This window comes from Xyrauchen texanus, chromosome 20, assembly GCF_025860055.1.
Source record: "Xyrauchen texanus isolate HMW12.3.18 chromosome 20, RBS_HiC_50CHRs, whole genome shotgun sequence".
In the NCBI taxonomy this organism is placed as follows: domain Eukaryota; kingdom Metazoa; phylum Chordata; class Actinopteri; order Cypriniformes; family Catostomidae; genus Xyrauchen; species Xyrauchen texanus.
Genome location: NC_068295.1, coordinates 11,994,750 through 12,020,668, shown reverse-complemented (window position 1 = coordinate 12,020,668; position 25,919 = coordinate 11,994,750). Strand labels below are relative to the sequence as shown.

Here is a 25,919-nt window from a genome sequence, read left to right as displayed (position 1 = left end):
ATCGTCATGAGTTTGAGGCACCATCATTTTTGATGGACATGTGTCCACTCTCTCTCTTTTAGTTATTTTAATGTAGATATAAAGTCCAAAGATCAAATTATTCAATGGACTAATTAAACAATGTTAAAGGGATAGTTAACCAAAAATAAAAATATTTAATCTCTGTTGGTCCTTTCATTGCAATTGATGTCCAGAAATCTGAAGGTTCAAAAAGCAGGCAAAAGCAGTATATATTAATCCATAAAATTCCAATGGTTAAATCCATATGTTCAGAAGTGATAATGATAGGTGTGGGTGAGAAACAGAACATGAAACTAAACATGTGAATGTGGCAGCGGAGGCATGGTCAAGTGCCCGTCCGGAGAGCGAGAAGTGGTAAGTTCACTTACACCTGAGCTAAATTATGTCTAACACCTGTCTCTAATTCCAGCGAGCATGGGGAGAGCGGATAAAACCACCCATGCCACCAGCAGTCAGGAGAGAGATTCTGGGGCCTGAACGTTTATTGTGAAGCTGTAAAAGTGTTATTGTGAAGCTGTAAACATGTTACTGTGAAGCTGTAAAAGTATTTTTGTGAAGCTGTAAAAGTATTATTGTGAAGCTGTAAAAGTATTATTGTGAAGCTGAAGAATCATTATTGTGAAGCAGTGAGCACTGCGAGGAGCAACTCGCCTTTCGTGTCCCTCTTGCCCATCTAAAACTTTACACTGACTTTCAGATTTTTTGTAAAAAAGGAATTCAGTATTGATCTGTTTCTTACCCAAAGCGATTGCATCACTTCAGAAGATATGGATTAAACCACTGGAGTCTGATGGATTATTTGTGCCTTTAATGCTGCCTTTATCTGCTTTTTGGAGCTTCAAAGATTTGGACATCATTCACTTACATTGTAAGGATGAAGAGAGCTGGGATATTCTTTTACCAAAAATCCTTGTTTGTATTCTGCAGAAGAAAGAAAGTCACACACATCTTAGATGGCATGAGGGTGAGTAATGATTAGTGAATTAAAATTTTTGGGTGAACTAACGAAAAGTTAATACAAACAGTCAACAGTACAGAGGAGATGGAAAGCAAAGCAAACTACACTGCTGAAAAGACCAATTTATGCTGGTAAATACTGGTCTGTATGGGGCTGGATTTGCGGGTGGACAAACTGGTATAGGTAAACCAGCATGGTCTTTCTGACAAAGATAATCTCAATGAACCAGATTGATATCTGTAACAAATATGTTTGAAAGCAAACAAACCCCATTCAAATTCATGTAGGAAACAGGCTAATAGATGATTCATCATCAGATCATATAACTATTTTCCATTGCTCAGATTTGCGCTGCTACTCCACGTACAAGTGATCACACGCCCAGAGAATGTGGCAGGGCATCCAGGCCATCACCAACTACAGCACAACATCAGTTGCCTGTGACAAAGATGCCTCCATTCCAGATGCGCTGAACGACTTATACGCACGGTTTGAAGCGCAGAACAACGTGGTGAGGAAGACCACCCCTCCTCCCAACGACCAGGTGCTCTGTCTTACCACGGCTGATGTGAGGAAAACTCTACGTAGAGTCAATCCACGGAAGGCCGATGGACCAGACAACATTCCTGGCAGAGTGTTCAGAGGATGTGCAGACCAGCTGGCAGATGTGCTTACCGACATCTTCAACATCTCTCTTGAGCAGCGCCGTCGTTCCAACTTGCTTCAAGGCCACCTCCATGTCCCCATGCCAAAGAAATCTTCAGCGTCCTGCCTCAACGACTACCGTCCCGTCGCACTCACACCCATCATCATGAAGTGCTTCGAGAGGCTCGTCATGAGGCACATTAAGACCCAGCTGCCCGCCTCACTAGACCCACTGCAGTTTGCGTATCGTCCAAACCATTCAACAGATGACGCCATCGCCACCACCCTCCATCTGGCCCTCACCCACCTAGATAAAAAAGGACTCATACGTTCGAATGCTGTTCATAGATTTCAGCTCAGCATTCAACACAATCATTCCTCAGCACCTGATTGGAAAGCTGAACCTGCTGGGCCTGGACACCTCCCTCTGCAACTGGATCCTGGACTTCCTGACTGGGAGACCTCAGTCAGTTCGGATCGGGAACAGCATCTCCACCACCACCACACTGAACATTGGGGCCCCCCAGGGCTGTGTGCTCAGTCCACTGCTGTTCACTCTGCTGACTCACGACTGTGCAGCAATGCACAGCTCGAATCACATCATCAAGTTCGCCGATGACACGACCGTGGTGGGTCTTATCAGCAAGAACGATGAGTCAGCATACAGAGAGGAGGTGCAGCAGCAAACGGACTGGTGTAGAGCCAACAACCTGTCCCTGAATGTGGACAAAAAAAAAGAGATGGTTGTTGACTTTATGAGAGTGACCACACTCTGCTGAACATCGACGGCTCCTCTTTGGAGATCGTCAAGAGCACCAAATTCCTTGGTGTTCACCTGGCGGAGAACCTCACCTGGTCCCTCGGTACCGAAGCATTCGGGCCCTCACGGCCAGACTGTGTAACAGCTTCATCCCCCAAGCCATCAGACTCCTCAATACTCAGAGACTAGACTGACACACACACAGACACACACACACACACACACACACCTGTACACCATCCAACTTTTGCACATGTCCAGAGTTGCACTTCAATTAATTGTCACTTTACCTGGCTGCTACCTCAATAACTGCTATGTCCATAGAACACTATTTCATAATATGTTATGTTTACATTTGGCATTTTTAGAAAGTGTAATTTTTTTGCGCTATTCAATACAAATGTGTACTGGTCGGTGCTGCACTGTCTCTTACTGTGTCTATTGTCCTGTTCCTTTTAATAATTTATTGTACTGTCCCATACTTGTTTGCACACGTTTGCACGTGCACTTTATGTAGAAATATTATGTAGAAATGTAATTTAGTCTGTGTAGTGTCATATGGTCCTGTGTTTGTCCTATGTTGTTTTATGTAGCACCATGGTCCTGGAGGAATGTTGTCTCGTTTCGCTGTGTACTGTACTAAGTGTATATGGTTGAACGACAATAAAAACCACTTGACTTGACTTGATTTATACTGAACATCTCTGTGTGTTGGCCTTAGATAAAAATGGCTTCCTACCTGCAGCCCTGCTGTAGATTTCTAGATTTCGGATGCTCACAAAAAACAGCTCTTGTTGAGATGAATGAGTCAATGAGCAGATTTTTTTCAATGTGGTCAGTTTTGAGCAATTTAGTAACTTTCCGGTAAAGTTTCTGCCAATCCCTTTTGGTGAACTTTAACCTGTGAACTTTAATCTGCAATCACTTTAAATCACTCTGTGCTGGTGTGCTACCACTCTGTCAAAGTTTGACAGATTCTGTCATTACTTCAGAGATATTTTTTTCTTCTTCCTTGACCCATTTAACACAACCCCTTTGCAAATGCATATGTAATTGTGACTTAGTTACTCCCAAGTTACTAAGTTGTTACTCCTGATTCTTCAATGATTCGGCTTTTTCGTCCAACCCTCTTTTTTAGAGGAAAGTTTATGAGGAGGGGATATTTTTTCCAATTGGCCTATCAGATTCAACCAACTGGCCAACTTTGCACAGGCTGTTACCATGGAAACAGTATCTCGTGTGTCTGTATTATGTCTGCAGGCCTGCATCTAGAAGGAAACAAAGCCATGTAAAGGAATGAAAATGACAGTAATACATGTAGAAATGTAGGCCATATTTCTGAAATGTGACCATTTAGAGGAAGTTACCAGTAAGCCTAAATAACTTTATTACCTCTCAGGGTTAAAGTTTAAGCTAAATGATGAAATGGGAGGTCACAGTGATCATAGTGTGATTTCATTCTCAGTTTAGTCTTACTTCAGATATGCAAATGCATTTTGGCTGTTCAAAAGTGAACAACATATACTGAATATATTCGAATACACTGGATTATATATTTGAGATTGATTCAGTGTTTGAGCCTATTCACTCAGAAACCACATATAACAAGGTACGTCGATTTTATCCTATTTTATTTTATTTAAGTCGTCAATCGTCATTTGATGCCCTTTTCTCTTTTGACTGTTACCTTGTGGGCGTGAGTAAGTGAGTGATTGAGTGATTGAGTGAGTGAGTGAGTGAGTGAGTGAGTGAGTGAGTGAGTGAGTGACGTCACGTCCCACGATTCGCTCTGAACTCGATCTCCGCCGCCACATCATCCGCCAGTCCACGCAGTCTGAAAGCAAAAGAGCCTTTACTGCCTTACTAAACGCGCGTGCTGCGATATATCTGCATCGTCGTGTCATTGGGGGGTTGGGAACGAGCTGTGCTCACTAATGGTGCATTCGGATCAACCCGCGTAATCAAGGACATCATCAACGCATCTAATCGACACAAGCCTGTAATCATCATTATTTGATCTAATCGGAACACTGAAGATGCTTCAATCCCTCACCAGTAATTCGTGCGTGCGCTTGATCCAGGGCAACAGATCGGCATGGTATTTCTTGTTTCTTGTGCTCGGGTACATTCTGTACCTCGTATTCGGAGCGGTGGTGTTCTCCTCGGTGGAGCTGCCGTATGAAGATCTCCTGCGCCAGCAGCTCCGAGGGATCAAACGGCAGTTCCTCCAGGAGCACGAATGTCTGTCCGAGGAGCGACTGGAGGTGTTCCTGGCCAAAGCGCTGGAGGCCAGCAACTATGGAGTGTCCATCCTCAAAAACGCATCGGCCAGCTGGAACTGGGACTTCACCTCATCTCTGTTCTTTGCCAGCACTGTTTTATCCACCACAGGTGAGTGATTGCCTAAATAATAGCATTAACTCAAATAAATGTTCATGTGGCATCTCTGAGACTCAAATATGATCCATAATTGGATGGGTCTGAAGGATATTTGCAATGACCAATATTTAAAAGCCAAGGCTTTTATTTCTCTCTCTCTCTCTTTTTTTTTTTTTTTTATACCCAATTTTTACCTTAAAGGGATAGTTCACTAATAAATACAAATTCTGTCATCCAAACAAGGGCGTAGGTTTGGATTAAAGATGGGTGGGACATTTGCAAGGAGGATAATATTCAAAATGTGGGTACTAAGGAAATGTGAGAATGTTAGTCTGGTGGTATTTTCAAAATAACATAATTTTCTCATATAACAAATCTCATTTGACCATTTCTGAAGAATAAACAGGTTTAAAACTGACTTAGGGCTGCACAATATGATGGAAAAATTTTATATGTTATAGGGCTAGGTATTGATACTGATTTCCCGATTCGATTCCGATATTGATTCATATGGGTACATTTCTGTAAAAATATCAATTTTGATTACATATAATAGAAATGTTCTTTCTGCTAATACTCTTAATTATAAAGGAACCTTCTAGGAAATCCTTCTAGGTTCAATTTGAAAATATACATTTTACAAATTCTATTTTATCATAAAGTTGTCATCAAATTGGCCATATTTTAGCTTTTGAAAATGTTTCAAATTCAGTCTATTCCATCAATTAATGTCTTGAAACTACATATACAGTAATATGTTATATATATATATATATATATATATATATATATATATATATATATATACAGTAATATGTTATATATATATATATATATACAGTAATATGTTATATATATATATATATATATATATATATATACATACATACATATGATAAATTTTTATTGTTTACTTGAATAATGTTTACTATTTACAAGTATTTATATTGATATGTTGAACACATAGTTAATCGGTACCGTTTCTTTAAGGATTAGCAAGAAAGCGCATATAACAAGACAAAAACTTGCGTAAGTTCTTTAACGCATCCATGTGTGATTAGAGTTACATGTTTCTTTTTTTTTTTTTTTATCAACAACTAACTGTAAAAGAACAGAAAGAGTATTAAAAGAGACATTATTCAATTACATATGGATCTGTGGATCTTGTCTTTGGACACACAGAACGAGATAAACCACACTTTTACTCTCAACGTGCAGTGAAAGGAGCTCTGTGCTAATAACTTCTCCACTATACTACTCAATCACTGGTGTGTGAAATCTAATCATAGACATTATGTTATATTTGTTTGCACATGCTTACTTGCTTTATAGGGAGTTGGCACATAGAATGAAAGATCGATCTTAGGATTTAAGAATCAATATCGAAACTTGCTGGATTATGCATAGACGATGTTATGCGATTAACCTATTATGTGTCAAAATGAAATTCAATTGTCTTCAATAGATCTACATCAAGAATGCATTGATATCCAATGGACATAAAGTGACATTCTGTAAAATGTATTATCCAGCAACAAATACCAAAAATCTATACCAAGGGTGGGACAAATTAAAAAAGCTACATGTGCAAAAAATGACTTTGTATATTAGACAATTTATGGGGAGAATGGATTATTGACACCACTTTACAAATTGAAACCGTCCCATCGTGATGCATCATGCCACGATAAACTGTATGACTGACGTTGTTCAATGGAGAACAAGGTGATCTTTTCAACACTATGAGAGTGAATGGTGACCGGGGACTGTCAATCTTCAAAAAGCACCATAAATATATCCTAAAAGTTGTCCATATGTCTTCTGAAGCCATGTGGTAACTTTGCGTGCGTAACGGATAAAATTTGTTGCTGTTATTCCCTGAAAACCCTGCCTTGAAATTAAAAATCTAGCTTAATAGCTGTGGTCACATTCACTTTCATTGTATGGAAAAGAACAGCTTTGACATTATACTACAAGCCCAGTGTAGTCACATGCATTTTCAACCACCTCGGAATGGGCTTTAAGTGGACAAAATTTTCTGATCCTGTTTACACGTCTCTTTTGCGTCCTCGGTTTCAAGCGGATCACCCCAAAACGGATCCTAGAGCTTTTAGTAACACAATTTGTGTTCCACAGAAGTTAGAATGTCATATGTGTTCGAAATTAAGTGGTCAAATTTCGTTTTAGCTGGAACTTTCCCTTTACTTGCCGATTATAGAGAAGTTCCTTTTGTTCTTGTTTTTCACCTTTTCTTTGTTCTTTTAGGAAGCTGTTCTATCTGTGTCATTTAACACCTGGTTTAACACAGCAGTGTTGTTACCTTACAGGTATCCTATACTCAAACGTACCTGCAATTTTATAACAGACCTTAACAATTCGGCCTTAAGCAACAAACAGTAATGTAAGTTATTTAGAGATATAGGCCTGCATGTTCACATATGAGTAATTCCAAACATAGATTTCTACTTCCAGTGTACATTTTTTAAAGCAGATGCCTACTATTTCCCAGACATTAAATTTTAAAATAAGTCACCTCCCTCTTCTTTTCATCTACAACTATCAGTTCATGCCCCAGCATATCCTGCTACATTCAAACCAGTTTTGCAGAAAAGAAAATCATAAAGTATGTATTTCTATCTTCCATTATTACCCTTATAAGTAAAACTACAGACTTAATTTACCAGGAAAGAAGAATTTGCATCTATCTTATCTTTTAAACCTTCAACGTAATATCTAGTCACGTAAGACCCTTGTACACCCCTCTGCATTTATTGTATGTATGTTGCGCCAAATCTTCTTTCTATCTACCAGAGAACTTTGAGCATGTCGCAGGGAGATAGAAAAGGGAATAAGGCCTTTGCAGTAACCACACTTTTTCCCTTCATTCGGCACAGGTGCAGGGAGGGGCTTTTATTCTCATGTTTCTCACTATGTTAAAAGTGAATGAATAGCAGGTGCATTTATCTACATACTGTACAAAGTAGATTCAGGCTTGCTCTGTTGTTCTCTTAAAACAACACATTTTACACAGAAATGTTGAGGGGGGTGGACAAGATTTCTACTGGGTTCTAATCACAAATATTTCTGTACTAGCAGATGAGTTGAATTACTTAGTGAAGAATATCTATAAACATTTGAACACAGATCAGTAGAGCTTTAAGAGTTTATTTTAGATTTTATGTGTCATGTGTCAAGGAGACTGCTGTTTAATGTTGCTTTGGTATTTTTTGCAATGTCACACCACTGTATTGGATATTTAAATTGTTAATCTTGAAAGAGTTTGAAGAGAATATTGGTGAACAAGAAAGGTAAAGTCAATTTATTCATAGCAATTTACCTAAATGTTAACAAATCCAGTTTAAATGAATATTCCTGTTTATTACAAGTTAAGCTCAATCAACTGCATTTGTGAAATAATGTTGATTACCACAAAAAATTAGTTATACTTTTCTTAAAAAAAAAAAGAAGAAGAAGAAGAATAAGCAGGGGCCCTGGGTAGCTCAGCAAGTTAGGACACTGACTACCACACCTGGTCGCAAGTTCGAATCCAGGGCGTGCTGAGTGACTCCAGTCAGGCTTCCTAAGCAACCAATTGGCCCGGTTGCTAGGGAGGGTAGAGTCACGTTGGTTTAACCTCCTTGTGGTCGCTATAATGTGGTTTTCGCTCTCGGTGGGGTGTATGGTGAGTTGTGCGTGGGTGCCGCAGAGAATAGCGTGAAGATTCCACATGCACTAGGTCTCCACGGTAATGCGCTCTAAAGCCACGTGATAAAATGCGTGGATTGACTGTCTCAGATGCGGAGGCAACTGATATTCATCCTCCGCCACCTGGATTGAGGCAAGTCACTAGGTCACCACGAGGACTTAGAGCAAAAAAGAAGCCAAAATCGAGGTTACAGTGAGGCACTTAAAATGGAAGTGAATGGGGCAAATTTTTGTTCAGTCAGAAATGTGAAGCTTATCATTTTATAAAAGCACTTACATGAATTTTTCTGTTAAAACTTGTGTATTACACTCACTGAGCACTTTATTAGGAAGACCTGTACAACTACTTATTTATGCGATTATCTAATCAGCCAATTGTGTGGCACCAGTGTAGTGCAAAAATCAGCAGATATGGGTCAGGAGCTTCAGTTAATTTTCACATCAACCATAAGAATGGAGAATTTTTTTTTTATTTGAACGGTGGCATGATTGTTGGTGCCAGATGGGCTGGTTTGAGTATTTCTGTAATTGCTGATATCCTGGGATTTTCACACAGTCTCTAAAGTTTACTCAGAATGGTGGAAAAACTAAAAACATCCAGTGAGCGGTAGGGCTGAAACAATTAGTCAACATTATCGACAATGTTGAAAATAAAAAAATTGCCGACAAATGTTTCATTGTCGAATAGTTGTTTGATCTCATTTAACACAACATGAGATCATTTGAAACACTAATGATGGCACAGAAGAGCAGCACTTAAGCTCGCACTTGTTTGAGGAGAGGAAGAAAGAACAGCTCACAATCCAGATGCACTCCAAACTTTCCAAACAGATTAAGGAGATGTAGATCACATATTATGAGGGAAATATAATACAAAAATACAAAATAAGTAAATACAGAAGTAGTGCTGTTGTGACGTCAGCCTTACCTGACATTCCGCTTGAGGAAAACTTGATAGCTGCAAGCGACAGGAGACTATTCATTTTCAATGAGAACTGGCAACTTCCGGCGACACGAGCAACCGCAAACGTTGGCAAAAGGTCAAGCGACAAGACCGGCTCATTTGAGATGCCAAGCGCCTCGCCTTGAAAGTAGATGAGAGTAGACAGGTGCAGTCAGGGGAGGAGTGAAATAAGAGCTGTCAAGTCGGACAGTTCTCACTTCTCGTTTTTCTATCATTACCTCATGGCACAGCTCCTTCTTGATTGAACGAGCGTTAGAAGAAATAGTTCCCATCTTGCACAAGTATTTTTCACTTTGAAGCTTATGATATACACTGGCGGCCAATTCACCAAAGTGGCATTCAACTGATCACAAAGTGTTGTCTGGACATTACTGATGTAAAAAAACAGCACCATCACTTTGAAAAAAGTCATTTTTGATCAAATCTAGACAGGCCCTATTTCCCGCAGCCATCACTCCAACACCTTATCCTTGAGTAATCATGCTAAATTGATCATTTGGTACTAGAAAATCACTTACCATTATATCAAACACAGTTGAAAGCTATTTGGTTCATTAAATTAAGCTTAACATTGTCTTTGTGTTTGTTTTTGAGTTGTCAAAGTATGGAATAGACTGGCATGTCTTAAGGTCAATATTAGGTAAAAGAAAAATGACAAAAAAGATACTGCTTTCTCTAGAAACACATCAGTCAATCATTGTTTTGAGGAATGATATACAATTCTTGAAACTGTCAAAAAACTGAAGATTTCATACAAAGGTGTACACTACAGTCTTCAAAGACAAAGGACAACTGACTCTAACAAGGACAGAAAGAGATGTGGATGGCCAAATGTACAACTAAACAACAGGATAAGTACATCAGAGTCTCTAGTCTGAGAAATAGACGCCTCACATGTCTTCAGCTGACAGCTTCATTGAATCGGACAGATTTCTAACCGGCGTGCACCTGCCGCTGATCGTTTCTGCGCAGAATCATCTCAAACGAGCCTATTGTGATTGCTCGCGATGTAGAGAATCATAATATAGAGGTCAACCGATTAATCGGCCGGCCGATTTTTTGCATTTTTTACATAATCGGCATCGGCCAATATCCACGCATATCAAGCCGATTATTAGGCAGGCACATCTCTGCCCCTAGAGTCATTTTCCAGCAGAGTGAACAGACCTCATCCAGCTAAGTTCCTTGGAGAAAACAGTAAGGGTTAAATTTGTATAACTTCTTTAGATTTAATTAAAAACTTTTGATACGTTACTGCCAACTTCAAGAAAAAACGTGACAAACGCGATAGTTGACATGACGGTCGGCTACTTTGGATATTGATAGCGTAGTTGAAGTTGCATTATCACAGCAGAAGGGTTGCTATCATGTCACAATAAGCAAGCAAGAATTTTGCAATTACAGACAGTGAATCTGAGACTTTTATTTGTTCTGTTTGTGTGTCTTATATTTGAGAGGGTTGTCACTCAATGCAGATAAATAAGTAATAAAAATATACCAACGCAGTATTGAAGGACTGGCTTTGGTAAGCTCGGACGTTACCGGTCCTGCTGTCGGTACTGGAGAAATTAAGAAAATACATTCTTTATTGCTATAAAGAGAAAGTTATTTATATCGCCAGCCATTTCTATGTATAATAATATGAAACCATTTGTCTGTGATGCAATTTAGCTATTCGCAGTGTGAGAGAGAGAGAGAGAGAGAGAGAGAGAGAGAGAGAGAGAGAGAGAGAGAGAGAGAGAGAGAGAGAGACGCTGTACAGCGAGCACAACACGAGCCCAGCATAATGAGTGACAGAACTAAACATTCAAACATAGCCTGGTTTAGATATGTGATTATTAGTGTTATTTTATTTTAGATTTCGCCTTCCAAAGATTATAAAAAGAATATTTATACATAAGCCGCATTCTGTCTAGCACAACTTCCTTCCCTTCACAGCGGTGCACTGACATTTCTCCCTAAAACTCAAACTTAACGTCAGAATCAGCACGATCGGTGATTGTTGTAAAATGCAGTCTAGCTACTGTTGCTAAATTGCGGGACGCGTTTAATAATAAAAGAGCGCAAGAGATAGGCTATCGTTCCCAAGGCGGCGCGCGCTCCGAAACAGACAGCAACGAGACAAGCAAAGTATAGGCTACTTTGGGTTTCATGCGTCTAAACGATCAACTATACACAAAAATATGTCAAAACGACCGGCTTGGAGATTCACTTAAACACAGTTTATGTCTTAAATGAACGTAGTTATGGAAATAGTTGGGGAGAAAATATGCTGCATCAGGAGCCTATTAGATCTGAACTCGGTCTTAAAGGGGAAGCTGTCTATTAAACGTGTGACGATTGAGTCACTGCGAATCAAACAACAAAAGGCAAAGAGAAAATCACTTACAGCTCTTGAATGAATAACTTCTGCATTAATAAGGATTAATCTATCTATGATAAACTATGCAGTGTTATTTTACAATTGATTACTTTATTAGATTTCTTTTGACCACACCTGAACAGTAATGTTAGTAGACCTTCCTGAAATAACATTTTATATATATATATATATATATATATAAAACAAAAAGAACCGTTAAGAATACCGTTAAAGTACCGGATCGATAAGCAGTATCGGTAAGATTGTAATACCATTAAAACCTTAACGATACCCATCCCTAGTTATGCCTGTGCTTCTCTTGGATGCTCTGAATATTGGATTACGTGTCTGGATTGCCCCTTAATTAAAGCTGCATTTGGATCTCAACCTTCGTGTCTCGGAGCAGTTCGTAACACCTGCTTTGTTTATTTAATATATTTGTTATACATTATTTATACAATATGTTTTTACATTATACATTTTTAATTTAAGTGTACAAGTGCAGATTGGTCAAGTGTTCAATAAATGTATTTGTTCAGAAATGTTGTCTATCTTAAGTAATTATGTGTGTTACAGTTTATCTTACAAACCTTTCAAATAAAAGGTTCAAATAAGAGGTTAAAAACAAGCACATATCGGCCAAATACCGGCCAAAATAAATCGGAAGCATTAATCGGCCATCGGCCGACCCGGATTTCAAAAGATCGGCATCGGCCTGAAAAACCAATATCGGTCGACCTCTATCATAATATATGTATCACGGTGTCTTTCTTATCTTGAAGAAAATCGGTGATACGCAGCTCTATTAAGAAGAGAGATGGACTGAAATCAAGTGAACAAAAAGGTGAGAGAGTGTAGTCTTAGCCCATTATACAATGCCAAATTTTTTTTTTTATTTGTCACTTTTGGTTTGTTTTCCAATATAGCTAAAACTCCTTACATACATTTACATTAGGAGCTGTACTGTAGAAGAAAAAATGGTTATCGGAGAATGAGGAATATCATATTTTAAAATATTAAATATCTAAAAATCCTTAAAACAAGATACATTTACCTGAGAAGCAACATAAAATGTTTAGATTCGTTTTTAAAAATGTATCTTGAATGTAAGTATATGTTGACTTAACTGCACTGGCAGAAGTGTGAACAAGTGAAAAAAATACACTTAAATACAAATACACTTATATTCAAGATACGTTCTCTTTCGATAATTTTAAATGGAAAACAAGACAAAAACACTTGATAACAATAGGATTTTGCAGTGAATTTTGTTTTATGAACTAAACAATCAAAATCCAAGGATCCCCCCCACCCCCATTTAATTCAGTGAATGTCATTTAGAGGTATTTTTAAAAGATGATTTTGTCCTCTTTATTGTTATTAAGCACGTTTAATACAACCTTTTAAGGTGAGGCACAAGCTGAATAGTCATTTAAGAGCTAATGATTAATCGTTGCAATAATCGCCTGTATAGTCGAATAATCATTCTATCAATCGTTAGATAAGTCGATCATCAATATAATCGTCAGTTGCAGCCCTAGTGAGTGACAGTTCTGCTGATGGAAATGCCTTGTTGATGAGAGAGGTCAACGGAGAATGGTCAGACTGGTTCAAGCTGACAGAATAGTAACGGTAACTCTGTTAACTACTCGGTACATCTGTAGTGAGCAGAATAGCATCTTGGAATGCCCAACACATTGAACTTTGACGCAGATGGTTCTGCTACAACAGCAGAAGACGATGTCGGGCACTTTATTAGGACCACAGTGTTCCTAATGAAGTGCTCAGTGAGTGTATTTGAGCTGTGAAGTTGTTTAAATCCTAATTTTATTCCATCTTAAGTGGAAATATATGAGCAATAGTAATAAAGATACTTGCCTTAGCAAACACTCATAAACATTTTATTCACATCACACAAATATGCATGGAACAAGTTTTTACATTTGAAATTAATATGCATTTTGGGTGATCCGTTCACAAGTGGTCAGCAGTAAATAGGCCTACAGGAGTAAACGGTCTATAAAACCACATGCAAAGGTATCAAAAGATGTGAATACATTGCATTTGAGTTGTAAATCCATCCTGAACAGCATCGAAGCACTACCCTTTACCTGTTGATCAACCACTGTGCTAAAAAAAGTTTAAACTTTCCTTGTTAAGAGTGGCTTTAAAAAGAAAATAAATTAAATAGCAGAACTGGACTAAATGATAGAATTTTCCCTGATAATCCAGGACTGGTCTTAATCTGTGTCTGGCAACAACAGTCGCCTTTTGTTTTTTAGTGAAGAGAATGCAATGAATGCCTCCTGGTGTAAGATAGTAGTATCTCATGGAAGAAACTCTCTAAATATGTATGTTATGTGAAGTGATAGTATGCCCAAAAATGAAAAAAGTGTCATAGTGTAATCCCTATTACTTGGAATAGAAAACGAGATGTTAGGCAGAATGACAGCTCAGTCACCATTCACTTTAATCATATGTAAAAAAATATACAATAAAAATAATTTGTGGCTGAGGCTGCCATACTGTTAACATCTCTGCAGAGGAAAGTATGTAATGCCAGTTTGGAATAACATGGGGGTGTATAAACTATGACAGAATATACATATTTAGAGTGAACTATGAAGTTTAATTATCGTTTAATATGCAGTAATTTTACATTTCTATTATCTTGTATTTCACAGGATATGGCCACACTGCCCCTCTCTCAGATGGTGGTAAGGCATTCTGCATCATTTACTCTGTGATCGGCATCCCCTTCACCCTCCTCTTCCTCACGGCTGTGGTACAAAGGATCATGGTTTTCAGCACATGGCGGCCAATTATTTATGTGCACACTCGCTGGGGTCTGTCTAAACCCCTTGTGGCCCTCGTTCATGCGACCCTGCTGGCCATCGTGGCAGTCTCCTGCTTCTTCCTCATCCCGGCCGCCATCTTCTCTACCCTCGAAGAGAACTGGAACTTTCTGGAATCTTTCTATTTCTGCTTTATCTCACTTTCGACCATTGGTCTGGGCGACTATGTACCTGGAGAGGCCTTTAACCAGAGGTTCCGTGAGCTCTACAAACTAGGCATCACTGGTAGGTGTGGCTTAAATGTTTTAGTTTTTTTTTTGGTGTGTATTAAAACCACTTCAGACTTCAAAGGTTGGATTTTATCTGTTGAATTTTGTAGAAAAATCTTCAATTTCAAAAAAGAAAATTGTAAACTGAATTTTAAATTATCCCTATTGTCCTAGTTTACAGATACGTTAATAGTGCCATTTTGCATTACAATTATGCATTTAGCAAACGCTTTGGAACAGAGCGACTATAAGTGAATTTATGCATAAGTTTTATTAGTTTATGTGTTTCCTGGGAATTAAACCAATTAATTATTTTGGACAGAATTGAAGAAAACAAATTATACCTTGATTGTTTTTTTTTTATTTCAAACAAACAAAACATTTCTCAGTGGTAAGGTTTGGAAATGCTCTATAGCAAGCATGTTCTGTGGTGTATTTCTAATATAAACTAATTGAAACCTTTCATACCCTGCATCTATTCTAATGGACACCACTTTTCTTTTGAATTTCTTAACTTTTTTGTTATTTAGTGCCAACCATATCACAAAGAATTATTATATTAGATAGTTCTAAGTGAAACTACAATTAAACATTTTTATCTTGAACCTGAAATAATGCATGGTGGCATATGACATAATTCAGAACCAATGTCTATTGTAATTGTCGCCAGACATAATTATTAAAACAACCATAAACTGATTCTTTTGTTTTAGTATTCAATCAACAATAGTCAGTTTTAATTTCTGTGGTAGCAAGGAGGATTTCTGACTACCTCCTGAACAATGGATACATGGACACAAACTGCCAGAATGCAGGTGTCCCAGTTTTTCCTGTGTATGTGAAGCATGCGTCAATAATATTGGAGCAGATCCAGACTGCCAAGAGAGACAAGAAAGAGCCTGGCTGGACCTGGCAAATGCCTTTTGATAGTTTCCACACCAGCTCTTTAGCTAATTCCTGGAGTTTTTCCATGTACCAGAGTATATTAGGAGCTTGGTAGACAGTTTCTATGGGCACTTGAAGATGCAACAGAGGACAAGTAGATTAGAACTGGTTGGCAGCAACAGGAAAAAAGAATAGCAATGGAATGTTCAATCTCTCCCACCCCATCCTGACCACATTTGAGGTCATTCTAATTGGATAGACAGATGACCTAAACAATAATGTCTGGCAAAGTCTGGGTTGAGATTGCCAGATCTACGCAGCTCTATGGACGACGTCATAAGCATTCTCCAAACTGCTACATGTGCAAACTGACTACTGAAATGCTAGAAGAGCTATTGACCCTGGTCAGTAAACTAACAAAATTGTGTAAACTTTTCCTATTCGGAAAGGAGTTTGGAACGATCAGATATTGTTCAAGGTGGGTGAGGAAAGAATCCCGGTGCTGGCAGAGCAGCCTTTTTGAAGTTTAGGGAGAGAGAATACACAGCAGATATTTCATGTTAGGCAGGGTTGGTCTTAAAGTAGCTGAGAGGGTTGGTCTTGAAGCAGCTGAAATAGGGCATGGAAAAGATGGAATATTTGTCATCTCCCAGTCAAATACAAGGTCTGTAGTTACCAATTTACACTGTACCACTGTACACTGTGATGTGGCCACTTACAATTTGTGAGAATACTTCAGCAGCAATGGCAAGGATAAGACTCAGGCCAACAGTTACATCAAAAAAGTGGCTGGGCATGCCACATTGTCTTTTAGATGTATAATTGTTTGAAATCAATTCTTTACAACTACCACTAAAGTCCACCACATTGAACTACGAGCAGAAGAAGACCAGGCTGTTATGTGAGGGCTGGTCAAGTCCAGGTCAGAACAGGTCAAGCTTGGAAGGCAGATAAGGTTGTAAACCAGGTGGTTTCAAGGCTGAAGCATCAAGAGATTGATAGAAGAACCCAGTCAGGAAGATCAGGCCTTGGATGGAGAGCTTCTGAAAGCCCAGGAAAGCCAATGCAGTTACAGAAGAATTGGAGGGTACAGCTCAGAGCTTTAGGGTGGGCTGACCTGTGGAAGGTACCTAAGGCCAGGCTAAGTTTTGTAATAAGATCCACTTATGACACTTATGTTGATTGGACATGGTTTGGAAAGGCACACACCTGTCTATATAAGGTCCCACAGTTAACAGTGCATGTCAGAGCACAAACCGAGCCACGAAGTCCAAGGAATTGTCTGTAGACCTCCGAGACAGGATTGTATCGAGGCACAGATCTGGGGAAGGGTACAGAAACATTTCTGCAGCATTTACATTTATGCATTTGGCAGATGCTTTTATCCAAAGCGACTTACAGAGCCTTTATTACAGGGACAATCCCCCCAGAGCAACCTGGAGATAAATGCTCAAGGACACAATGGTGGTGGCTGTGAACCAGCGACCTTCTGATTACCAGTTTACCAGTTATGTGCTTTTGACCACTACACCACCACCACTCCTTGAAGGTCATTTAAGGTCCCAATGAGCACAGTGGCCTCCATCATCCATAAATGGAAGAAGTTTGGAACCACCAGGACTGGCCATACTGAGCGATATGGGGAGAAGGGCCTTAGTCAGGGAGGTGACCAAGAACCCGATGGTCACTCTGACAGAGCTCCAGCATTTCTCTATGGAGAGAGGAGAAACTTCCAGAAGAACAACCATCTCTGCAGCACTCCACCAATCAGGCCTGTATGGTAGAGTGGCCAGAAGGAAGCCACTCCTCCGTAAAAGGCACATGACAGCCCGCCTGGAGTTTGCCAAAAGGCACCTGAAGGACTCTCAGACCATGAGAAACAAAATTCTCTGGTCTGATTAAACAACGATTGATCTCTTTGGCCTGAATGGCAAGGGTCATGTCTGGAGGAAACCTCATCACCTGGTCAATACCATCCCTACAGTGAAGTATGGTGGTGGCAGCATCATGCTGTGGGGATGTGGGCAGGAACTGGGAGACTAGTCCGGATTGAGGGAAAGATGAATGCAGCAATGTACAGAGACATCCTTGATGAAAACCTGCTCTAGAGCACTCTGGACCTCAGACTGGGGCGAAGGTTCATCTCCCAACAGGACAACGACCCTAAGCACACAGCCAAGATAACAAAGGTGTGGCTGCTGGACAACTCTTTAAAATTCCTTGAGTAGCCCAGACTTTAACCTGATTGAACATCTCTGGAGAGATCTGAAAATGGCTGTGCACCAACGCTCCCCATCCAACCTGATGGAGCTTGAGAGGTCTGGCAAAGAAGAACGGGAGAAACTGCCCAAAAATAGGTAGCAAATTTGTAGCATTATACGCAAAAAGACTTGAGGCTATAATTGGTGACAAACGTCCTTCAACAAAGTATTGAGTAAAGGCTGTGAATACTTATGTACATGTGTTTTTTTTATATTTAATCATGTTGTCATTATGTGGTATTGTTTGTAGAATTTTGAGGAAAATAATTAATTTAATCCATTTTGGAATAAGGCTGTAACATAAAAACATTTGGAAAAAGTGAAGCGCTGTGAAGACTTTCCGGATGCACTGTACATCATGTTGTGTAGTGAGGTAGTATGTCACATGGAATCGGAGGGACTGAGCACAAATTAACAGTGCCAGTCGGGCTAGCGCAGCCTTAGCCACCAGGTTGGCTCGCGTGATCATATGAGAGGTTACGTCATACCTAACCGGGGCATTCAGCATGCATTATCAGTGCCAGTGGCGGCTTGAACAGCCTTAGCCACTGAGTTTACTCATGTGGTGGTAAGGGAGGTTATATGCAGGACAGTGGGGATGTTATAGTATGTGCAGCAGATGTCTTCATAGCAGAGACCTTGGTACTAGTGGTGCCCCACCAGAGGAGGTAAGGGAGGCTGAGCCTCCACAAAAACATATTCAAAATGATTGTAACAACAAAGGTGATCAAATTAACAGTTGTTTTAATCAATTGTCCAAACTGTTGGCATAAATCTTCCTCTCGTTAGTAAACTGACCAATCAAAGTGGATATTCAAGTCATGCAGCATCATCTGCAAAAAAGGCTAAATTAAATGCCTCCCGCATTCCTCTCTGAAAAGTCCCTCATGGACCACCACTGCTTGGTACATAGGGTACATTGGTCATTCCTTGTGGGTGGGTCATTGAACCTTGTCTGGATAAGGCCTTAAGACCAAAGTATACTTCAGTTGTCTGCATTGATGATTGCTCCGCACAGTATGCATGATGCAAATTTCATCATCAGCACAGTTTTTCTGTGTCTGCCCAGATTTTCTCAACATGCGGACAATCCCCATCTGTGCGCATTGTCAGCACATGCACCTACCACTTACTGTACTAAAAGAGTATCACAAAGCAGTCGTAGTGCGCATGCATCAAACACGTTCCTATTCACTCGTGGTCAAAAGATACTTTGAAAAGCAAGGTATTCGACTGGGCACGATTCGATCCGGAATGCAGAAAAATTACGTTTTGGGAGGGCAAGAATGAGAGGCAATGCAAAGAATCCGGTGTCCAGCTGTGGGTGTTTGCAGGGAGACATTCTTGACCACTGCCCCACCACCAGCAGAAGTACCAGAATTATTGGGGTGAAACATCAGTGAAGGGGGGGGGTTCCTGCTGATGACCCCCCAGGAGGTCCTGAAGGTACTGGCGATAACGCCCAGCAGGTTTTGACAGCTACCTGTGCACACGATTGGCTGCCTTTAAAGTAGAAATAAACCATGATCATATTAGTGTCCCTGGAACATAATTGGGGTCTGAAAGGGTTTATGTACATTTTTCGCTTTAAAGAATCCTTACAAATATTTTAAGTGAACACGAACTGTTCTCAACCCATTTTATTTACAGAATGTGAATTTCAAAGTATATGATAATGATAATAATATAAAAATAATAATATACAATGTACAGTATACAATACTCACAATATAGAATGCACAGTAAACAATAAAAAATAATGTATATAAAATATGCAGTAATATTGTATAGTGTTGCATTGACATTCAGGCTGTCGGTTGATAGTCAGTTGCCAGTGTGTTGTTAAGAGAAATATAATTTATGACAGTCCAGTGTGAGATTAATAAAGTGCAGTGCTGATTGATCATGAGAGATCAAGAGTTCAAAAGTATGACTGCTTGGGGGAAGAAGCTGTCATAGAGTTGGCTGGTGCGGGTCCTGATGCAGCGATACCGCCTGCCTGATGGTAGCAGTGAGAGCAGCCTATGGGTCGGGTGGCTGGTGTCTCTGATCCGCCAAGCTTTTTTCACACACCACCTGGTGGAGATGTCCTGGAGGGAAGGGAAGCTGACCATGATGTGTCTAGCTGTTCGCACCACCCTTTGCAGGGCTTTGCAGTTGAGGGCGCTGCTGTTGCCATACCAGGTAGTGATGCAGCCAGTCAGGATTCTTTCTACAGTGTTGGTGTAGAACCATGTGTGGATGCGGTGGTTCATTCCAAACTTCCTCAGCCATCTCAGGAAGAAGAGGCGCTGGTGAGCCTTCTTCACAATTGCCTCTGTGTGGATGGACCATGTGAGTTCCTAAGTGATGTGGACACCGTGGAACTTGAAGCTGCTGACCCTCTTCACCGGTGCTCCATTGATGGTGATGGGGCTGTGTTCTCTGTCTTTTCTCCTGAAGTTCACAACAAGCTCCTTGGTCTTGCTGTCATTGAGGGAGATGTTGTGCTCGTGGCACCAGCATGTCAGAGTGTGTACCTCCTCTTTGTAGGCTGTTTCATCATTGTCAGTGATCAGGCCTACCATCGTCGTATCATCAGCAAACTTGATGATGGTATTAGAGCTGTGTGTTGCCACACAGTCATGTGTGTACAGGGAATAAAGCAGTGGGCTGAGAACACAGCCCTGCGGGGCTCCAGTGTTGAGGATCAGTGAAGAAGAGATGCTGCTGCCCATTCTGATCACCTGGCATCTGCCTGACCGGAAGTCCAGGATCCAGCTGCACAGTGAGCTGTTCAAGCCCATAGCCCATAGTTTCAGGTCAAGCTTGGAGGGCACTATGGTGTTGAATGCTGAGCTGTATTCCACAAACAACATTTTCACAAATGTGTTCCTTTTTTCCAAGTGGGGAAAAAGCAGTGTGTATTGTAAATGAAACTGCATCATCAGTGGAGCGGTTGGTTCTGTAAGCAAACTGTAGCGGGTCCAGTGAGGCAGGCAGTACAGAGCAGATGTGGTCTGTTAAAGTAAGCTTCTCAAAGCAATTGCTTATGATGGGAGTTAGGGCAACAGGATGACAGTCATTTAGGCAAGTTATCTTTGACTGTTTCGGTATGGGCAAAATGGTGGACGTCTTGAAGCATGTAGGAACCACAGACAGGGAGAGGAAGACATTGAAAAAGTCTGTAAAAACACCTGCTAGTTAATCCACGCATGCTCTGAGATAAGAAAAAAGAGGGCTTTGAGATGTCAGCCAATAAAGAAAGTCTTTTCAAAGGTGGAGCAAGTCATTACATTTTGATGAAAGATTACAAAGACAAACATTTGTTCACATTAAACCCAGGATTGTATTAAGAAGGAAAATTACATCAATTTTGATTTGATTTATTCAATTTGCTTGACTGTTTACTCTGTCAAAATTCTGGCATTAACATGATGATTCAATTCACAGGTATACACACTTCTCGACAAAATAAGCCTTTTGTACTGTAACGGTACATTGTATTAAGTAAACATCCTCCTAAACAATACTTCATTGGTTCACAAGCTTTCTGGCTTGTCCTCTTTCTTTTCAGTGACGTTCAGCCCAACATGGAACTAAAATACTCCACTGACTTCCTTTTTTATATCTATATGTATCTCTGGTCTAATGTCATAGCAACATATGTAAGCTGTAAAGGAAGTGCTTGGGCAGTGTTACAGTGTGCAAATTGCTCTTTCACTGCTTTAGTCTACAACTGCATCTGGTGGTTGAATAACAGTTGCAGTACATTTTCAAAAAAGTTAATAAGATTATATTTTACCAAAGTTCCACATGGCTTCTGTGCATGTGGGTTTTTAGATGACACAAATGGTCCCACTTTCCACTCTGTATGCAGGAGATGGTGAGAAAGGGCCACATTTGCTATAGTGTAGTTGTTAGTAATTATCTTTATAATATATGTTTTACAGTTTTTAATGAATTAAATACAAAATTTTAATCTGTTTTGTATATACATTTTTCTGTGAAAAAAAAAAGCCACATTTCATTGGCTAACAGAGTTAGTGTCCATTTGTAACATTTTACCAGAATGGTAAAGAGCAGAGCACAGATGTAAATGCTTATAATACACAGTTAAACTAAAAAAAAAAAAAACATAACTTGGTTACTTTCCTTCATCATGCTGTCTCTCTTCCCTTCTACAGTGTATCTTCTGCTCGGCCTGATTGGCATGCTGGTTGTGTTGGAGACCTTCTGTGAACTGCAGCAGTTGAAGCAGCTGAGAAAGATGTTCTACCTGAAGAAGGAGAAGCCCCAGGACCGTCTGGCCATCATGGAACATGATCACCTGGCCTTTACCTCTATGCCAGATGGTACCATCAACTCACCCTCTGAGGACAAATCTGAGTGCTTTGGGGACTTTCCTGTCCTAACATCTCCGGGTGGTGATGACCCCATGATCAGATAAATGTTAGCTTTCATTAATATAACCCTCAATCGAGGGAGACATCTTCAGCCAATGGGTTTCCAACATGTGGCTTGCAAGTGACTGGTTGGCTATGGAAAACAGAAATCAAGCACCTGCCACAGAATAATGAAAATTATTTGAATATGTTACTTGATATTCAGCATAGTTAACGGCCCTCTATGAAGCAAATCTAATCCGGCTTCCTACATAATTCAGTGTGCTTACTGACACAATATGTGCAAATTATCACACACATTTTCCCTGTGAAAACGGAGGAGCTTGATTGTAGCAGTATTCCGATATATCGGCCAGGTCCAGTAATTGGCAGATACTTGGACATTATCAATAACTGTATCCACTTGGACAATTAACAGAAGTAGCAGTAATATGTCTCTCATTTCATATAATTAAATTATATGATATAGGCAAAATCCGTGTTATAACTGTAATATTGCTCTCTAGATATCGGTTTCGGCCACAGGAAAACTCACTGTTCGACCACTACCTGATAAATCAAAGAACATGCTTAACTGCAGGCTAAAATCTAGTATGCTACTTACAAATTGGGATAGTGGAAGCAGTATAACATAACCTTGTTTTCTTAAGATACAAGCTCTGACCTAAACCCCCTTGCTCCAGACCTTCTTACCCTGAACCCTAACCTTAAAAGGAGATGCATGTCATTTATTCACTTTTTAAATAATTTATTGTATCCAAGTTAATATGTATAGTGCCTATAGAAAATCATCATACCCCTTTGGAATCATCACTTTTTTTAAGTCAAAATCTATTTTCCATCTTATTTACACATTTTGACTTTCAAGTAACATTCAGGTAACATAAAAAAAGAGCTACAATTAAAAAAAGTTATAAAAGATGAAAAACTAGAATAACAGGGTTTGAAAAGTGATCATATCCCTGAATTTAATACTTTGTAGAGCTACCTTTTGCTTTAATAACAGCTATCAGTCTGATTGATATATCTCTACTAGCTTCACACACCTAGATTGGGGAGTATTTGCCCGTTCTTCCTTCAAGTTAAGTCAAATTGCGGGCCAAGCTGCGATGGACTGCTCTCTTCAAGTCCATCTACAGGTTTCTATTGGATTTAGGTCAGGACTTTGACCTTCCTATTCTTAAGCCACTTCATTGGTTTATTGGCAGTGTGTTTAGGGACATTTTATTGTGCTGAAAGGTTAACCACCTGCCCATCTTCAGTTGTCGATCCGAGGGCCACAGATTTTCTTTAAGGATTTGGGTGTAAATGTCAGCATCCATTTTCCCTTCAATCCTAACCAATTGCCCAGTCGCCGCTGAAGGGAAACACCCCCACAACGCTTCACAGCAGGTCTAGTATGTTCTGGGTGGTCTGCTGTGTTTGGTTTTCTACAAATAGAGCGCTTGGGAGTTCAGTCCAAAATGTTAAATTTTAATTTCATCTCACCTTAAAACCTTTTGCCACATGGCATCGATATCATAAAATCAGAATCCTCCATGGTCAGATTTTCTATAGGCACTGTAGAGTCAACCAAGTAAGCAATTTGTAGGTTGATTTCACCTAAAAGTGTAACACTGTTGCTCTATGTCACTATCAAAACATTCCTGTTTGCTTCAGCAGCCCGTCTAGCCCCACACAGCAACATTGGCTTGGCCAATTGTGTGAATCTTGGGCAGCACTATCGGTTTTCTCTTGAAGTTTCTGGAATCTGTTTGAATACAGCAATTCCATTTGGTACCGCAACAATGACAAGCCTAACCTTGACAGTCCAAATCTTGACTCAACATAGTCCTCTTGCCCTGATCTAAAACTTGGCCTAAAAACCCCTGTCCACTCAGACCTTAGTGAATATGTTGTGAGGGCTCACTCACGTATGGTGTTGGAGACCCATGCCATCAAACATAGTAGATGTTGCACATCATCTGTTAAGCTTTATTTAGATTTGTGTGATTTAGCTTGTAAACAGCTTTAGAATAAGGTTTAAAAGATGTCTGCTACTGAAGGTTAAAGAATCTCTAGTTATATCCAGTGAAACCATTTTGCTCCACTACTGCATAAAATTTTAAGATATTGGAGACTATAATGCACTGAACTGCAATGTATGCTGCGGGAAATTTAACAATTGTAGAGCAAGTCAATGTATAATAGTGTCAGCCAGATCATAATTGTGGCCAAGTCAACATATATAGATGAAAACATAACATTTAACTAAAGGGGTAATTTAAATTTGTGTTAGAAAGGGAAAAAACATTTCACTGTTTGTGAAATGCAAAGCAGCTATGCTACATGGCATAATTTTCTTGTTTTAGAGAGTAATATTTTACCTATTAACCTAAGTATACATATTTAAATGCCCGAGAGAGCTAGTCAATCTCAGTTTACATGGATTTTTTAATCCAGGGTTGAAAAATGGCTACAATGACATGTCAGCACAATGCAGTTACATACCAAAACAAGTTCTATGAAAATCGAGGATTACAGAAATGTTCTTTGTATCGACTAATTGACTGTATTACACTTGAAACATCTAGAAAGTTATTTAAATGTTTGCATTCAAAATTTTGTAGCTTTTTAATAAATGCAAAGCACTTAAATTGTATTTTTGAACATGCTTGAAGTGTTCTTTACAGATAAAGAATACATGTGTATTTGTATTATGAGAATGACTGTTGTAGGCATAGACTTATGACTGCTGTTAAAGGTCTTATTGGAAGATCACACTTTACAGAAGATTGCGTTCTATCACTGTCACAGCAGTAGAATGTCATGAGATTTTTATTACAATAGAATAAAAGGTGAATGTTTTAGGGACATTTCTCTTATTTTAATGGCTGTTGTGTCTGTATTTAGGTAAACAAAAATATATATATATTGCCGTGTCTTTACACTAATAAACATGTTTAAAGCTCAGGCAAAGGGAACTTGAATATGCTGATGTGACATTTTATTGTGTGAAAAATGCTATGCTTTGTGATGTCACTGCTGAATTCTTTGTACTTACTGTAATTCTTACTAGCTGCACGTGTCTCTGTATGGTCATTTACAGTGTATCAACATTGTATCAGTGCTGCACAGCATTGTATATATTTGTGAATATTTAATAATTTTTGTGTACACTTGTTGTGCATTTAGTACATGAGGGCATAAACATGGTCATGATCTTATCCGTTTTATTTGTGTATATGACTGTTGAATAAATGCATTATCATAAATTATTTCTGAATCATGTATTTAATAATCCTCAGACTGAATAAACAGGCTTAGAAACCATTTTGAAAAGGCACCAAAACTGGCATCTGATGAACTATTGCCCTTGTGTTTAACTTCTGTCCATATTGGAAGAAAAATCTGTTTCTTTTATAGGGAATTCTCTGTTATTCACTCACCCTCATGCCATCCCAGATGTATATGACTTTTGTTTTTTCCTGCAGAACACGATTTTTAGAAGAATATCTCAACTATGTAGGTCAACACAAATTAATGGTGAC

At 39.4% G+C, this 25,919-nt stretch overlaps 1 protein-coding gene across 1 annotated transcript; it reads left to right on the top strand.

The window, feature by feature from the left end:
• Nucleotides 1–4,163: 4,163 nt before the first annotated feature.
• kcnk1b (potassium channel, subfamily K, member 1b) lies at nt 4,164–25,625 on the top strand. Its single transcript, XM_052151306.1, has 3 exons — nt 4,164–4,775; nt 14,479–14,874; nt 22,171–25,625. Exons 1-3 carry the CDS (start codon nt 4,421–4,423, stop codon nt 22,431–22,433), a joined length of 1,014 nt encoding a protein of 337 aa, XP_052007266.1. The 5' UTR covers nt 4,164–4,420; the 3' UTR covers nt 22,434–25,625.
• Nucleotides 25,626–25,919: the final 294 nt, after the last annotated feature.

Excerpts from the sequence above, each read along its gene's own strand:
- kcnk1b (XM_052151306.1), top strand. The coding sequence starts at position 4,421 with ATGCTTCAATCCCTCACCAGTAATTCGTGCGTGCGCTTGATCCAGGGC. Across the intron at positions 4,776-14,478 it reads CACTGTTTTATCCACCACAG|GATATGGCCACACTGCCCCT; the intron begins GTGAGTGATTGC and ends TGTATTTCACAG. Across the intron at positions 14,875-22,170 it reads CTACAAACTAGGCATCACTG|TGTATCTTCTGCTCGGCCTG; the intron begins GTAGGTGTGGCT and ends TCCCTTCTACAG.